Below are 18,838 nucleotides of genomic sequence, written 5' to 3' on the forward strand. Positions count from 1 at the left end.
CCTTGATTGTATAATTATAAAACTTTGAAATATGCATGGAGGGTTGATCTTATATTGTAGGCGGTGGTCTATAATTAGAATAGCGGCACTATAATTGAACATCATCATCATCACCTCTCTCTCTCTCTCTCTCTCTCTCTCTCTCTCTCTCTCTCTCTCTCTCTACATGGTGCAATTTTTAAAAGAAAAAATAAGAAGGTTTAATATCGGCCAACACAAGTAGCCATTGATGATTGTAACCCAGTAACTGATTTTACCAATTTACGTGTTCGAAAAGAATAAAGAAGTAGATTATTCAGTTACTCACACACCCGATAATTTCTTAAAGATATCTCGGAGAACTGAAATACTACTCGATAGGAATTAATTGAAATGAGTATGGACAAACAATCCCACCTAGTAGAATGCATGCTACTTTACACGTCACATAACGTGCGTCTTGCTTTCACAAAGTTACCTGGGGTTAGAAACCACGTTGTGAATTATAATATTCAACAGGTCAAAGTATATATACCGTTTACAAAAGAGAAAGCGAACGCAAGAAGAAACAGAGTTTTGTCTGCTTAACCATGAGCGCATGTTTGTCTATTGATCTCCTTTTAACATAAGCTTGTATTATAATATATAAATATACTATTAAAAGGAGAACAATAGATAAACATGCGCTGACGATGTATTAAGTCTGTAAAAAGTGGGCGTTTTCATTATCCTATGGAGATTCCAAAAAATGCAATGACCCCTACCTATGAAAACGACTTCGTTCTTTGTAAATATGATCTTTATATCGATGTAATTACATAAATTTGCAGTTACAACATTGGTAATTCCTGCAATTAAAAGATATATCCCCATTCTTAATAATTATATTTTTGAAATCAGTGCAGTCATCCTTTGCACATATTCTGTGTCCAGTGTGTTTATTTGTGTTGAGAAATGCAACACAATATTAAAACAACATAAACATCAAAAAACATCTTATTGGTTAACATTGATGTAATGAAAACTAGTCAGCTAAAGGGCGTTTCTTTAATGGCTTCTGAACTCTTTCTTAGTCCACTAAGAGTAAGAGAGGAGAGAAAAGGAGCGATACGTAAACCTTTGGTTAGAGAATAATTATGCAATATTGTAAGTCCAATCCTCAAATTATCTATACCATAGGACTAGGTTTTGTTTTATTTTTAATTTTTAATTTTTTTTTTAACAGAATTATTTCAAGAAGTTGTCTCTTGATTTGCCAAGGTTTACAACATCTAATCATTTGATTACCGGTACTTAGTTTGAAAAGCTTTTAATAACTAATTTGAAAATATTTTTCTTCACGCTAGAATTGAGATAGTACAACCGACAAGCCATTGCACATTTTGCAGATGCAAGCGATCGCTTATCAGTTTTCTTATCAGTTTTCCGTACAGATTTCCCTTCGCAAATGAATTCAGACAAACTTAAATTTGACTTTTTATAACTTTTACAATAAAATTTTAATGTAATTTGCATTTGTAAGCTTATAGAATACGTGTAATACTCTTTTTTAGTTAATCCGAATCAAAGATCTCATGATAGAATTTTATTTGACTATCATATTTGAATATTCACAGTGTACTTAAATCAGTTATGATTTTTACATAATACCCAACGTCAAAACTATTTTAACTTACCAAAAAAGAAAAGAATAAATACAGAAACATTATCCCCGTGTTGAATCATGATAGCTCTGGGATTCAGCTTTACGCTGTAATGTTAAACCATATCCGCTATCTGAGGGTACCGCTATCTGGGGAAATAGCAGGGTCGTATGGTGTTCCGATGGGGCCACTTCAACCTTTGCACTTTCGCCATTAGGGCGAAGATGCAAGAGTGCAAAGTTGCGAAGGCGAAAGTGCGAAGGTGCGAGGGCGAAGGAGCGTAAGCGCGAAGATGCGACAGCGAAGCGCGAAGATGCGATGGCGAAAGTGCGAAGGAGAAGGAGCGATACTACTATCGCTCCTTCGCCTTCGTAACTTCGCACTCTCGCTTTCGCAACTTCGCACTTTTTTGATTGCATTTAGCAAGCCTCGGTCGATTACATAGAATTTGATGCAGGCAGCGTACTCGCCAAGGTTTTCTGATTAATCCATGATATTATTGGTACGCATGCCCTAAGCCATTGTGCTTATCATGAATGATTACAAATATTTTAATGTGTACATGTGACATAATTATGTGTTTACCAGTGCTGGCTATGCCCTGAAGGCGAAAATACGAAGGTCGAAATGGCCCCATCGGAACACCATAGATTCTCGCATTTTAAAGAAATTTCCTAAGGTAATCACGTGACGCGTTTCATCTAATGAGGTCGAGACATTCTACTCCGAGGGAAAACAAAAGGGTCGATCACATCGAGTTGCCAGCTTGCGCCGATCATCCGCGCCTAGCAACGAGACATGACCCACCTCTTTGGATCAAGTTAATGTTATAATGATCAATTTTATTATATGACCTTGTCTATTTAAAAGTTTTGATTACAAAACTGTCTTTTTAAAATCAACTGTATGACGTTTACTTACATAACAAGTTGCTGTCCTTTAAAAAGGACTACAATACGTGGACCATTTGCATGTGTTTCCAACGAAAACGTGAAAGCCTTAAAATTATCAAAGATTCCACAGAATGTAGCCCTCTGCTTTTAACCATTTAATTTGCACGTTGTATTGCGTATACATGCATGTTTAGCCCTGACTTTTTATCTCTGAGCAGAATTTAAAGGACTCATACTTCTAAAATAATTATGATTTATCTATGAATGAAGTTTGCATGTATGGTATCAGGCATTCGGTGAATTCTGCTATTTGTACACACATTACGATTCGCTTTACTTTATCAACTATGTAGTGACAGCTTTGTGTAAATTAAAATTTTTATATTTTGATGCATTTTTCTTGAGATTTAAACTTTTATAGTGACATAATTATTCAATCATACTTAAATGCTTAAAAAATTTAATCGGGAAGTTCTCTAGCCTCGCCTACGTTAAGTTACATGTGTATTCGGAAAACAACAAAACATTGCAAATTATGCTATTTGATGCATGTTGTAGTTTCGGCATAACATTAAATTATTTCATAATACTGATAGTTCATATCACATGCCAATCATTTCTTTAAAAGGAATACCTTGTTTCTCTACTGTTTACCGACAACTTTACTATTACAGCGCCTTTGAACTTATAATGTGTCATATGGCACGAAATCCCGATCCCGATTCAGATAAACTTATGCTAGCCTGGTTCCCTGAGCTACCCATTACGCACAGGAACCAGGCTAGCTCATGCGCAGGCTGAAGTTTCCCCATAGCATCCGGTTTAACCTCGCTTATATATTTTCTGCGTGGACCTCAGGGTCCACGCAACAAAGCTATTTTGAAACGAATTCTTTTAAACCCCCTAAAGTACAGATGTTGTTTAATGCGTACTACGTCGTCAGTTTCAAAGAGTGGTGGTACGGAATCGAAAAACCACAGCGTGGTGATCCGGAAAATCGGATCACACTCTGTAATATTGAAAGTATCAAGAAGGAAAAATTGATGGGTATTTAATAAGCGTTTTTACTATATACTTGGTATAAGATACAGGGTTTTTCCACCCCTGAAATGAACAGTGACACGCACCTTTATTAAACCCCCCATATCACCTCCCTTTCTTAAACTCTTTATCACATCTCTCCGGAACACCTTTCTAAAAATTCTAAAAATACAGTAAAATTTTTTTTTATGAAAACGTTACTAATTCCCAATTCTAAATGAATTCCTGCTTCTTTGTTTATTTATTCTTAGTACAATTTCGACAGCGCCCTCCTTTTTTAGTAACTTTTTACCTTTTCTTAATTAGTCAAACAAGATGCTCAAAGGTCCTGACGCTCGCCTGAGTATCTTAGACAATTGAATCAGGGAGTCTATAATTGAATTTAAAGCTTCATTTTGGAATCAAAATCCTAACCTGAGACTCCTCTGCTTTAATTAGTCCGGTGAAACCGGGGAAGGAGGGGGGGGGGGGAGCTAATTCAAATCCACGCCAACTTGTTCAAAAACTCTTTCCGCCCAATACCGTACACGCCAAATATAATATGTTTAAAGTATGTCAGGTATCGATAGGAGATCATCTTTAGGCGACCTTTTCTTCTGACCAATCAGGTAAGGACTTTTACTGCTTAAGAAATCTATTAGAACTCATTTTAATTCTTGCTTGATTTCTATGTAACCTGAAGTATTAAAGAGCTCCACCTCTGTAACAACCCGTTAATAATACAGCGCCGCTTAATGATATAAACAAGTTGCTGTCCTTTAAAAAAGGACTGCAATACGTGGACCATTTGCATGTATTTCCAACGATAACGTGAAAGCCTTAAAATTATCACAGATTCCACCGACTCTAGCCCCCTGCTTTTAACCACTAAATTTGTACGTTGTATTACGTATATATATGTATAGTTGACTTTTAATCTCAGAATTTAAAAGGTTTAAAGTTCTAAAATAATTATGATCTATATTAATGAAGAGTGCATGTATAGTATCAGGCCTTCGGCAAATTCTACTATTTGCGCAAACATTACGCTTCGCACTACTTTGTTAACTACATGTACGTAATGCAGTGACAGCTACAAAACAACAAAACATTATAAATTATGCTATTTGATGCATGCTGTAGTTTCGGCATAATATTACCTTATTTCACAATACTGATAGTTTATATCACATGCCGATCATTTCTTTAAAAGGAATACTTTGTTTCTGTAATGTTTACCGACAACTTTACAATTACAGCGCCTTTGAACTTATTAGGTCACATACCACTATTGTTACCCCGTGCCCATTGACCGGTGGAATTTTTTATATAATTTATTGTTGTATAAAGGAATAAGAAGGAAAAATAATTGTTGTTTGTGGCCTTATATGTGCATATGGCATGGAATCCCGATCCCAATTCATATAAACCTGTGCTTGCCTGGTTCCCCGAGCTACCCATTACGCACAGGAACCAGGCTAGCTTATGCGCAGACTGAATTTTCCCCATAGCATCCGGTTTAACCTCGCTTATATATTTTCTGCGTGGACCTCAGGGTCCACGCAATAACATTAAGCGTTGCAATTGCAACACCTACTGCTATAAATGATTGCATTAATAACAGTTGACGCCGCCAAAGTCTAATGATATATTGCCATTTAATAATTCATTCATTATTACGAGTTTTCGACCGAGGGGACAAGATTCACGGTCTAGGACGAGGCTTTAACGAGTCCTTCACCGTGGATCTTGGTCCTGAGGTTGAATTTCACAATCCCCCATGGGTATTGAATGATTATTTTTTTTCGTATTATTTACATTAAAATATGATGTCTGTCAACTTTTTTTACGATGTTCAAGAGAATACTTTTGGTTTATCCCTGTGCGTGATTCAAATATTTGAAAGTTAAAATGAAAGCATACGTCAGTTTTTTAATAAAGATATGATATATTGTTATTAATTAAGCAAAACAGTTACTTAATGGATTATCTCAATCCATCAGTTTGCATTTCCATACAGCACACAACGTTTGTTTACGTTTTGAATTGGCATAGCAACGTCATAAGTGGACAGCAGCCCGCAAGCTTATTGAAACAAGCAATTATCTACACTCTCAACCGCTAATGTACCAACTTCATATCATTAAAAGTTTCAGTCGCATCTTTTAATTATACAAAATTGTACGACTTTTATAAAATAACACATTTCATTTTCCTAAATTCGCTTTACATTATTATCATATTTGTGAACCGATTACTATTGCTTTACTTTTGTATATGTACTTTCATCATTGATTATATACGCTTCAAACATGCAGTAAAACATAGAGATAGATAAATAGTTGCATATGAAGATGGAAATATAAAGTGAAAGGAAGCTAGATATAAAACATAGATATATTTATAGATTATCGACAAAATGCTTATATATCGACATATATCGAGTTAACTGTTAAGATAGACAAAAAGACTCTTGAAAGCTAGCAACCACTTATGGCAGCCACTAAGCTCGTGGATGCTAGATGCATATAAAACAATAATTTAAGTACTGCAAGTTACTTTTTCTTTGTCATTTACATATTATAATTAATATCAAGATGATAAATACATGAATGAATATAAATGACGATTGATAACATCGGAGGCAGTAAAACTCGCTAGGGTTACTGATCTTTTCTAGGGTTACTGATCTTTGTCTTACAGGTCATAAGTTATGAAACTGATAATGTTAGAGCCGCTTATCTTAAAATGCAGTTTTAAAAATGGTAAAATACAATTTAAAGTATTAAAACTTCACGCCTCGCCCTCATAACAAAAATATGAATACACATTTTTAATAAAAACAAAAAATCTGAAAGAAGTTTGAGATGAAATTTAATGGTTTATATTTGCTAAAAATGTTGTTGCTCGATTATTGCTATCTTTATAGTTCAAAAAAGTTACATATGTGCCTGAAATCAAGCCCACATATTTTACTTCCTTAAATAAACCAATCTTCAAAAAGTAAAATCTTAAAAGAGGGACAGTCAAACATCTAACATACAGTTTTTTCATCTCATATAGAAATCAGCGCCTGACGCAGCCAAAATTAAGACATAAGAAAGGAATGTATGCAATCTTCAAAGAATAAAATAAGATGACTTTTTGTCAAATATCTTAACCAAAAGTAATCTAGTCTATCTGCAATTTATTGTAATGTCAATTTCAAAAGAGATTTTCTCAAAAGAGAAATTTAAAGATGTTCGTATACATTGTTTATTTGACTTATATATGGCTACACTTAGACTTTAATGTACAATGAAGAGTTGTCAGGAATCTGCTTGGAGTTACATCCGTCCGATGTGCAACAGAAGTGACAGCTGTAGTGACCTCTGACAAGGACGTTGCCATAGTTAGTACAGTGTTCAAGGTTAGACGTTTGGTGGAGCCACTTGTTCCGGCACTCTTCTTCAGTCACACACCTTGTGAACAACAGTTCTAACTTTCAATCATATATCTTTTATTTAGGAAGTCTTTAACGCTTAAGATAAGGTTCAAACTTGTTGAAGCTTGAACCTTTCAATTATACATGTATCTATATATTAACTGGTCTAAAGCGCTTAAAACGCAGCACATCTTCTTGAGACTAGTACCTTGTGTTTACAAGTAAAATACGCTTTAGAAATATTGAAAATCGGGAATCACTGTTTAATTGTGTGGTTTTTTTTGTTTGTTTGCAAAACAAAAGGGCACGGAAGGGCATGCTCTTCGTATGAACAGTTTCTAAGGCGAGGCAAGCTACTGACAAACAAGTTGATAAAACAGGACTATCAACAGTCTCGTTTGAACTCATCTTTTCGTAAATTCTACGGTCGATGCAACAACTTGTCAGCAAATACAATCTTACACTGGGTCGCATGCTGACTGACGTTTTTCATACTGATTGTTAGACCATAATTAATCACCTAATTGTCTACGGACTATTCCGTTTTTTCCCGATTAGACAAAGAGGACACGGCGGGAAAGACCGGTCAGCAGAGGATGCTCACTCCTCCTAGGCACCTGATCCTACCTTTATCTTTTTGGAGGTCCGTGTTGCTCTGCTTTGAATTTGTATTTCGTTTTATGGATTTTTGAGATGGTTGACGGTTTGTTATTGTTATTTTTTTCATATAATGAAACGATGCTATTCAAAATTATGTAAACTGAAACATACGATGTTCAGTTGGGCTATGTACTGGAAATATAAAGGTTAAAGACAGAACACTTAGGGAATTAAACGGTCATTAAAATGTAATAAGTTATCAAATGATATATCCAGGTGGTTATTTGTACCTTTTATAGATGCTTGGAAAGGTCTGTCCATAATGGATTAAGTCAGTCATACAATAGTCCTCTCCCGGGGCACAGTCCTGTAAATTTCCCACGTAAATTGACCTTATGTCACACGGTATCGAGTTGGAAGAATCTCCGCAAATGTGGCATTGTCTTACACCTTGTGTATAAATGGAATATATTTATAATATTAAATGAAAAATGTGTTATTGTATATGGATTTTATATATAACTAATTACAAATCATAAGGAATGTTTTAAACATATTATTAATGTTCCACTATGTATATTAATGGTTAAGAATATGGATGTTGCTTACTTTAGTCATTTTTACAGTTTCAATTCGATGTTATTGTTATACGACATATTGATCATTCTAATAAGTCTTTTTAATTTTGATGAATATTTTATATTGTGAAATAGACTTGAAACGAAAATAAATGTTAAACTTAAAAATAATTATGACAAAAATAGTATTCATGATAACGCGGTGTCAATCACATCAATTTTGATATAATCTACCAGGGGAGTGTATGGTAAGAAACACAGTTCGCAACAATGCATTGCTGCGAAATGTACAATTTTCATTTTCACTGAATATGATATATACTGTATTTATTCAAATTTTTAGCTAAATTAGTCACACACCTTGTGGTTTTGTAGTTAAAGTTACCACTATCAGAGATGTGTTGTTTTCGGGTATTGTGGTGTTGGTTGACTGGGGAGTCTGTGTGGAATCTGTCGTTGATATTGTCACATCCATTGAGGTCATATGTGTTGGTTGTGTCGTCGATTCATGGAATGGATCTGAGGAAACCACGGGTGTCATTATGGTGGAAGTTGTCGGCATTTTTGTTGTTGTTGTTGAGTGCGTAAAATGTACTGTAGAAAATTCCGTAACTTTTATTAATAAATTCGCCAGTTATTTTTCTAGAGTCCTTGTCCTATCTTCATGTCGATTGAGTGGTGATTAATATTTAAGGCTAAATACACATAATACACTAATCCTATGATTTATCATTCATAACTAGTACTGGTATTTATTTAGTATTGTTTAAATTTATAATCAGACGAATTGTGCTCATATAAGACAATTTTGTAATTAGGTTTTTTTTCACAGATTATCACTACCGCCAGTGCTTTCTGTAATTATATGACACCTACATTGTAACTAGTTTCTATGCATCAGTATGTAAAGCTTCATATTCTTAAGTATCTGTATCATACCATTAGACTGGTTACAATGACAAGTATTTCCAAACGTTGAAGCTTGACAACTCGGAATCAACCCTGACTGACAATGACAATCAGAATCCTTGGAGCACTCTGTAAAAAAGATATAATACTTCTTTTTAAAATTCCGTAAAGAATTACAGATACAGTTGTATTTCTCTATCTTATACGAGCAAATACAAGCACTTGAATGCATTTAAAAAATAAGGGATAACTACATCTTACATGTACATTTTTTTTTATACCGGTTTAGCTTTGAAAATCTAAGATGAAATTATAACACTATGAAAAAACCCGCATGCGTTTATTTAAAAAAAAATCTGTTGATGGTTGTATTGGAGCAGGAAGAATATTACCTTACCTTTACTTTCTAGTTTCATATAATTTGATACAGTGCTGTGTCAAATTATATTGTATCATATGATATGTCATACCATTAATCATAATTGATACAATATCATATATAATACAATAGCATATTATGATATATCAAAATTTGTAATTTCAAATCATGCTTTATCAAACAATTAAATACCTTATGTTAAAATATTGTATCGTATCATGTGATATGATAAGATATTATCTTTTATTATACTTTCATGTTAAATACTGAAATCTGATTGGTTTAGACGCAGTTGATAATCAGTTCTATTAACCTCAGCGTTAGCAACACACTTGGCAACGGGTAACACAGCGAATTGTTACATGCGTGTAAACTATGCGTGTACGGTTTGCCATAGAATTCACGTCATTCACATATAAAAGCAGTTGATTTATCTTTAAAGAACAAGGGACGTTATTAGCCATATTTGGCCCCAAAATTTATCATATTTTCAACGTCTTAGTTTTGTTTTTTGATGTGGTGCATTGTACTAAGTTCGATACTGACTAAATTCTACAGGCACCAAAATGACGTCATTTTTCATTATGAGTACACTAGTGTACGCTAAACATGGAATGATCTCCAAAAATCGTTATAATATATAGAAATATGAATAATCTTTGCTGAAATTAAAACCTTTTACATGCATTAACCACTTTTATATTTTACATACTTATTTTTTGTATCATAACAAATTCATATACTGAAAATGGTGACGGTTAATAACTGTGAACAATGTGAATTTTAGCAAAAAGGATTAGAAAATTGCACATTTTATTAATGTAATTCAAACAACGCGATCCGACACAGACAGTTACTCGGCGTAACACGCGGTTTTTACCGGTGAAAGAGGTTTTATCTTATAAAAATCTAAAATAATTTTTTGTATACGTAAGAGAAGCCCCGGTATTCGAACAGGTCTGCATGACCATCACAAGTACTTAAACTTAACCATAATTGATCATATTTCCCTGCAAGAGAGCAGTACCACTCTTACAGTAAAGGGGTCTATGAGGTTTATTGAAACCCTATTCCAAGTTAATGCATTTCATAAATTGTAATTACTTAAAATTACAGTTTAATGATCATTCCTGCTGTTAATCAACTGCACTTATTATAACTTAATGAAAGTTTACTGATCTATTTTCATTTAATATAATTTTCATAAAAAGATGGATTCATGGCAGTTATGATTTGTATTCATATCAAACTGAAACATTTTTTTAAAAAATTGCTGCCATAACATGTATAATTCATATTAGTTTAAATATTAAATTTATCCTCATATAAAAACCAAGACAATAAAATCAGTAAATCATATAATAAATCCAAAAATGGAAAGGGATAAACCTTATTTACTTATGTAATATATATACAATTTGCTATATTAATTCCAGGTTATATGACATGTTGCAATCATAAAGTTTTGGTTTTTTAATGATGCAAAATAATCAATCTAATGAGTCTAAATATGTTCAACATTCAGGAATGTATTCATCATTAGGGATCAAACCCATGCAGACCAGTAGAAGTAATGGGGGGGGGGGGGGGGGGGCAGGGGTGAATTCCTAGAGAGGGAGGATGAAAACCAATTTTAAGGGGTAATTAGCACATTAAGGGGAAGGTGTGTGGGGTGTCTTTAGGTATCTTAATTGGGGTTTTCTTTTTCTTTTAACTTGGAAATGCATGCACTTACACTGGGAAGTATATGAAATAGAGTTTGCCAGAAATTAGCAATGTTAAGTTGCTAGCTAGCTCTCAGAGAAGTTCAAACAGTTTGCAGTTACTACTATAAGATATACCCAATTTAAAATACCATGTTAAATGTCAACATACACTTGCCTCGGAAGTATATATCTTTCCTTGGTAAATTTGGCATTGACAAAATATTATGCAAATCCACGCTTAAGCTCACCTCTACAATCGCAGGAAGAAAAATCATAGACGAGAAACTTTTTCTCATGGCAGAAGGAATGGCTTAGGTTTCCTGAACACACGTGTGTGCTGCAGTCTGAATCACTTTTACAGGTGGCACCTGTATAACAATGTTGATTAAAGCTGCATGGTCCGATTTTCGCAATATTACAATATTCGGTCTCCTTTCAAAGTGAGAACCATTCAAAGTAAACAAAAAATTAAATTATGGGCAAAAAACCCCCCAAATCAAACTGCATTATGGGAATGTTTAGATCAGTGAACCGCTTGGTTTCGTTCCCCAAATGATTAGGTTTATTCAACTTGCATGTTATGCATCGATTGTAAACAAAGAAAACCTCAGATATATCAATGAACAAATGTTCATAGGTTTATTTTTGATTTGCCAAAATATCATGACCTTTTTTAGCGATGTCAAAGTCGTAATACAATCATAGCCGCCTCGAAGCCAGGGGCAAATTTTAATATGAGGCGATATAAACGCAGTAAACTTTTGAGTCGTTTGTTTTTTAAAAAAGGTTTGTACATCATTTTTTCATGGAAATATGGATTAATTGACCGGAAAAAACTAATACAACGTCTTTTATTTTACACATACTTAGCATTACCATCGTTTAAAAGCGTTCACACAATTTGATATAAAATCGGACCAAGCAGCTTAAAGCTACTGAATGTCCAAATATTGCAGAACGACTTTTGTTAAGCTAAATCTTACCAGGCAATAATCTGCATTCACACTTCCTTTGAAAAGTATCGTCCCTGCAGTGGCCAATCATTCCCGTCGGGCAAATACAGTGATGGTCATCGGTACACTCTAACAAAATAAATGACATATGTGTTACATGTACATATGTTTTAGCAAAATATTATGCAAATCCATGCTTAAATTCACCTTTACAATCGCAGGACGAAAAGTCGTAGACGAGAAACTTTTTCTCATGGCAGAAGGAATGGCTTAGGTTTCCTATGCACACTTGTGTGCTGCAGTCTGAATCACTTTTACAAGTGGGACCTGTAAAAAAATGTTTATTAAAGTGTCATGGTTTGATTTTTTCACTATTACAGTATCGAATAACTCTCCATGTTATTTAGACTTTTCAAATTTAAAATTATCAAGTGCAAAGCCCTCGGGAAATATGATTTTTCTTTTTCCCTCACCACCATGCAATAAATTTATATTATTATACACATACTTAGTATAACCAACGTTTAAAAGCGTTCACAAAATTTGATATAAAATCGGACCAAACAGCTTAAAGCTACTGAATGTCCAAAAATTGCCGAACGACATTTGTTAAGCTAAATCTTACCAGGCAATAATTTGCATTCACATTTCCTTTGAAAAATATCGTCCCTGCAGTGTCCAATCATTCCCGTCGGGCAACTACAGTGATTGTTATCGACACACTCTAATAAAATAAATGATATTCTGTAGGTATCAACTCGCCTTTTTTAATTTTCGTGTTTAGGTAAGTGAATGTTACATATATGAAAATCAATTTCAGATTCTCACTTGTAATCATATGCACTGAATCAATATCCGCGTGAAAATAGCGAGAGACAAGTCTCTCAATTTTTTTTAAATTTAGCTTTAACTTTTAAGATAGTTTTAAACTATTGGAAATTATAACAAAAATTGGTGCTCGCGGTTTCATATTCTCGCGCTTTAATACAAAACAGCGGAATCGCGGAATTAAGTACTCTATTAAAAAAAGATGTTTACAGTATACGACACAAAAGTGTTTACCTGTACATCCACAAGCAGACCAGTGTAAATAGGGTTCACAAAATGGATATTGTTGCCTTGGACAGTTAAAACCAATACAGTTTACGTTAACAGTGCACTTGGTCGGGATTGGCGTGGTAGCTAGTCGTAAATTATGAAGAAAAAACATCATTTAACTAGACCTGTTTTGTCTTTAACAAAAAGGAAGGTCTTTTGACAGCCCTTTAAGGCCTTTGATTAAATTGCGAGAACATTTCCAAAATTTTGTATAAAATATTTGAACGCATTTCTATAAAATATGGCCATACATGAACTCGCAAGAACTTTAGATGCGTAAAAAAAGATAACTCTAGAACTTTATGTCTTAGTATACACTGCAGTTTACAGCAAAATATGATAAGACATGAACTTTCAAGCTACGCGTTGGATGTAGCATCTCAGTGGCTGTCTGGATGTTCTTTTGAAGCGAAGCAGATTCATCTTTAACTTGAAATTAATGTGGAGAGGAAAATATGCAAGTTGTTGACAATGTCAAACCGATTCTTAAATGTTTAAGTAAATGATTATTATAGTTTTCTCTTCTATGTGCATTTTCTGAAAGCTGCGATCGCAGTTAAAGTGGACTTTCTATTCAATTTCAAAAAGATTGATGTTGCTTAATTACCTGATGTTAGTGATACACTAGAAATAACAACTGAGTGTAGCTTTATTGATATCATAATTTGACCACCTACATTAATAACCAACCAAATATTATAACACAAATAGGGAGTCTATCAAAAGTTACACCATATGGACAATTGATGACAATGACATAACCATCTCCTCGGGGATATGTAAATATTTCACGTCTTATCAGTCTTAAACAAGTGTTATAAAGCGGATTGAACGTGATGTAGACCATTTTTGACAGACAAATTGGCTGACTCTTTAGATTCGGATGAGAAGTGAGGACTTCAGCACAAGCATCCGAGATTTATTCGATGCTTACCTAGCATGTGTCTGCTACTGTAACATGTGAAGTTTTATTCGTTTTGATAAAGCATGGTCATCATTTCTAAATTTATGCATATGTTTGTTTTGTCTACATAAATCAATGGGTTTTTTTTATCGTTAATGGCAGTCGTCTGTATCCTCGTGCTTGGGACAGTCTGATTGATGGTACAGCTAAACCCACGAAGTGAAACAGCTAACATTTTCCAACTTGGTGTAAACAATAGTCAGGATCAATTCAGATTGGTGTGCCAGACTTACGACAGACTTACTTAATTTTTCCAGTGTTAACATTTGCCCCTTCTGACTCATTTTTCTAGTTTCAATCATCTTTTATATATTCTAGAAACTTTCAAGTTGCGTCTCATGCACCAGTAGTATAGACATGGAAACCATTCTTTCAATTAAAAATTTTAGGTAGACAATTGTCATTAAAAACAATCCCAGTTTCATAATCCGGAACATCGACATTAAAGCCCCTGAAACACCGGAAGTCTTTTGATTTTGATCATGCATAGGTGTGCCCCTCACTGTACGAACATGATTCATAGGATTACGTATTTTTTTTATTTTTCTCGTATGCTTCAGCTTTGGAAACTGTTCAATCCATGCTGCATTATATTACATGTAAGGACAATTGAAAAAACAATTGTCCTTCATACAATTTCCATTCTCTTTTTCGTACCTTTTAGGCCATTTAATATAACTTAATCGTTTTCTTCAAATTTTTCTGACGATTGTTTTTGCATATCTTTGAATAGAGCGTTCTGGGGTTTTTTCTAGGCTATTAAGGTCTTCCATTTCCAACGGAAATTTCCTTTTCCCTATAAATATTTTTTCTCACCGATTTTGTGCACTAGATTTCTCGGAAACGCATAAGTTTTCAGATTTGATAGGTATTGATTTGAACCTTGTTGGCAATTTTGTTATTGAAGACGTCACTTCCTGTATTGAGATTATTTGGATTTCTTGTTATTATAGGTATATTTGGTCATGTTCAATGACATTTGTGTTTCACTTGGTAATCTATTTGTATAATAGATATATTAATATTGAAAATGCAAACGTGTATCTCTTGGTAAGTAAATTTATATTATCCATAAAGTGTATAGAATAAACAAAAATATATAGTTTTGTGAATAATCTGTACAAACCCGGATATAGAAATCGACGGGATTCTTGAAAGTCCGTACACAGTGTCCAATCTGTAAAAGAAAGAAAAAATAATTTTGATGCAAAGCATCAAATCGGCCGCAACCATTTCAAAAGTATTTGCATTTTTAAGAAATGAAAAACGTTTCCGCTGTTATGTAAACAAAGCTCGAGTCTTATAGTTGTTTACAAAAAATTTAATGTAGAGAAATACCATTTCTTAGACAAAATGACGTGTAAAATTGATTTAAACTGATTCAGTATCTTCATAAATACTATTATCAACATAAGAAAGATACATTGGATTGAAACTTACACCAAAACAACACATATGTAAAAATGACAATATTCGAGCTTTGTTTACATAACAACCAATTCTTACCTCTGTATCTCGCTTATAACTTGATATTTGACTTTCAAATTTTGACATTGCATTATAAACTTCTATATTTATCAGTATAAGCAATGAAAATGGAAAAATGAAATTTGAAAATTTTAAGACAAATTGTGTCCAAGTCCCTTTAAAAATCTTATATTCAGAACTAGCTGCTTTTATAGTTTTTACACTCCTCTCCTGAGGATCAATAATTGTAGCAAAAAAGGATTATGGTTCCTTTTTTATATTATTATATAAAAATCAAAATATTTTTTTCAAAAAATTATTTTGATTTTACGTTGGACAAATTAAAGATTTTTCATTCTTGACAATTGCAAATGTTATAAACAAAAATAACATTCTATCGAATCATGCTTGATAACGTCTTATTTCCCCATGTGCACTTTCTAACACGACAAGATAAATGATAAATGTATAGATCGACCGCTCCTGCGGCCGGTAATAACATTGTTTGCGACCGATTATAATATTTTTATTTGGTTATTAATGAACAAATTGGTGGGCGTAAAAAAGGTTTGATATTGCAAATATTACAAAATCAAAAGTATTTTAACTTACCCAGAAACAAAAAGCTTAACATAACAACACTGCTACATTGTTGAATCATTGTTGTTATGTGATCTATTATAAGTTATACGGTTCACATGAAAAGTCAGCCGCTATCAGAGGGGTCGCGTCGGAATAACTATGGTTACAGAAGAACACGATTCTATATCATTATTATAAAATTCTCCACTCTTCAGTGTCCTTTTCCTTAGTTTTATCATTATTAAATTTTTAAAATAAATAATATAAGGTTTGTTCTTATTATTTAAATTGATTTTAATATTAATTTCACGATTGTTTTGACAGATTTTTAGAAATTCACACATTATTGAAATCGACTAGGAAATGAACAAGCAAATCTTGACATACTTTTGTAGAGGAGGGAATTAAGGAATGGAAATGTATTTCCCTTTCGTCCCCAAAGGCTATGAGTTTGAAGTTAATACCTTTCGAATTGAAGATCTTAAATTCTATTAGTTACATAGATAAATATACTTTCTTTTATAAACAATACTGTTTTAAATCTTGCACTAACTTAAGGATAGACTGTGAATCTGGGTCCGATTTTGAAAAAAAATTAAAAACATTCATTGACATCATTTTAACATATTTTTCTGACTTGTTAATGTTGAGCCAACGTATCTAATGAGAAGCATTTTATATTAAAATGTACCTTTATAACAAAATATACACAATACAAAATTCAAAACAGACAAGATTCAATGTTTTTTTTCATTAATGATATTAGTAAACAAGCTCTTTTACGGATTGTCTGGAAGAGTTTTTTTTTCGTTAAGTATTTGTTTTACTATCAGGATCTGAAGAAAGATCGAACAGTCAAGTAACAAACTAGAGCAACTTCGTCATGTTTATTCATCTGATTTTTCATGTGACAGACAATGCCAACCCAATTTGCACTGTTGTTTCAGTGTACTTAAAAAAAAATTACGATAGAGTTGAAAATTCATTTGATTGATGTTTCCATACAGTTTGTAGATCATAACACTTCAGCCATTAAGGTACAATTTAACTTAAATGCAAATACGGTTATTTGTTCTAAAATCTAACATAAAATGATATATGAACATGTAGATTCGTTTTTGTGAAACATTCTATACTGTACGTAAGTGCGACACACCTGATTAGTAGGTCTCCCTTCCATCTGACTCGGTCCAATATACTTTACTAAACCTTTTTATAAGTTGTGTATGTTTAAGCATTTAAATTTATTGATGTTTGGAAAATTCTCCGCTGAAAAATTAATTTAATCTCAATGACACAGGAATTTATGAGTGTTCAAGGAATAACGGGATTTGGTAAATCATACATGTAGATGTCTCTGCTCACAAGCTTGAGGTCACAAGCTTGAGCTTAATGTTACGGTAATAACACTTCTAATCTTAAACTAGTTTATTGATATGTGTGTTATGGCTTGTTGATTGATAGGGAGAGTTTAAAAATAATTCATTCTTCATACATCAAAAAGTTGATATGTTATCATACAGATCCTTCTATGTAAACGCATATAAATAGCAGACTGTTTTTATTTGTAATGCATTGCTTTTGAGAATCAGTTTAATTAAGCAGTCCATTTTTTATCAACTGTACCTATTGATTTTTCCTCAAGTAGGGATGACGGTTTCTTAATGAAACATGAGAAAAAACGCATTATAATGCATTCATATGTTAATATTGATTTTAGTATTGAATTGCGTTATCACCATATAATATATTACAACTTATCTGTAATTGTCTTCTGAATTAATAGAATATAAATCTTAACTTTTGTACAAAATATTAATTAAAGGTATGTGCATGTATATATCTCTTTCTTTTACGTGATTATTTTTGAAAATCAACTTTGCAGTTTCTTTGCATTTTAAGTTAATTACAAGAATCCACGCTTTTATTTTCGTTGAACCTAGTACATGTACTTGTATCAATCTAATTAAAATTAGAATTTCCATAAGCTCCCCGGTTTTCGATATGTCGCGTGACATATCGAAAACCGGGGAGCGGATGGATGTTCTAATTTTAATTAGATTGTACGTGTATCAATATCATTTCGATTAATGACCAACACGTGTATAATTATTTTCCTTTATATTAGTTTATGGACAAAGCCATAAAATGTTTTGTCTAGATAAAATGTTTTCATTTACGTTTTCATTTGTTAAGATAACAAAAAGTATCTTGTTTTGTAGTGCTTTACTTCGTGGTGTTATGTCATGCTGTTATTAAACTATTAGTATAAGATCAAAGACATGTCAATGCAATATACATTTAAAACTGCTTTTCATTAATTTCTTCTATTCTTCTCTATCTTTTTTGAAGGCTCATCGACAAACGAATATTTTATTTGATGGTTTGATAAAGCATATTTGTTGAAATAGGAATTTACACAATACAAGTAGACACCAATATCAGCTTTCAATCATTTTATATGACTTTTTGTATTTTTTCTGTGAAAAGGAAAATTATTCTAACTGAAAACAGGACATTTTAGAGCTTACCAATTTGTCTCAATTGAGGCGTTATATATACATGTAGTATTATAAAAAATGCCAAAAATGGTCTTGTCGAGTCTTAATTTAAATTAATATTTGTGTGTATATTAAAATCGTT

The 18,838-nt window shown here is 32.9% G+C and overlaps 1 protein-coding gene and 1 non-coding gene across 2 annotated transcripts; both read right to left on the minus strand.

Moving 5' to 3' along the window:
• Nucleotides 1-5,747: 5,747 nt before the first annotated feature.
• On the minus strand, nucleotides 5,748-8,726 carry LOC105321409 (uncharacterized). Its single transcript, XR_010714177.1, has 3 exons — nucleotides 8,498-8,726; nucleotides 7,850-8,009; nucleotides 5,748-6,996 (listed from the first exon to the last, which is right to left on the minus strand). It is a non-coding gene; the product is annotated as an uncharacterized protein (transcript).
• Nucleotides 8,727-9,020: 294 nt separating this feature from the next.
• On the minus strand, nucleotides 9,021-16,318 carry LOC117683276 (neurogenic locus notch homolog protein 1). Its single transcript, XM_066084308.1, has 6 exons — nucleotides 16,226-16,318; nucleotides 15,273-15,323; nucleotides 13,147-13,266; nucleotides 12,115-12,213; nucleotides 11,380-11,499; nucleotides 9,021-9,175 (listed from the first exon to the last, which is right to left on the minus strand). The coding sequence occupies exons 1-6, from the start codon at nucleotides 16,272-16,274 to the stop codon at nucleotides 9,021-9,023; spliced, it is 594 nt and encodes a 197-aa protein (XP_065940380.1). The 5' UTR covers nucleotides 16,275-16,318.
• Nucleotides 16,319-18,838: the final 2,520 nt, after the last annotated feature.

Source organism: Magallana gigas, chromosome 5, assembly GCF_963853765.1.
Source record: "Magallana gigas chromosome 5, xbMagGiga1.1, whole genome shotgun sequence".
Classification (NCBI taxonomy): domain Eukaryota; kingdom Metazoa; phylum Mollusca; class Bivalvia; order Ostreida; family Ostreidae; genus Magallana; species Magallana gigas.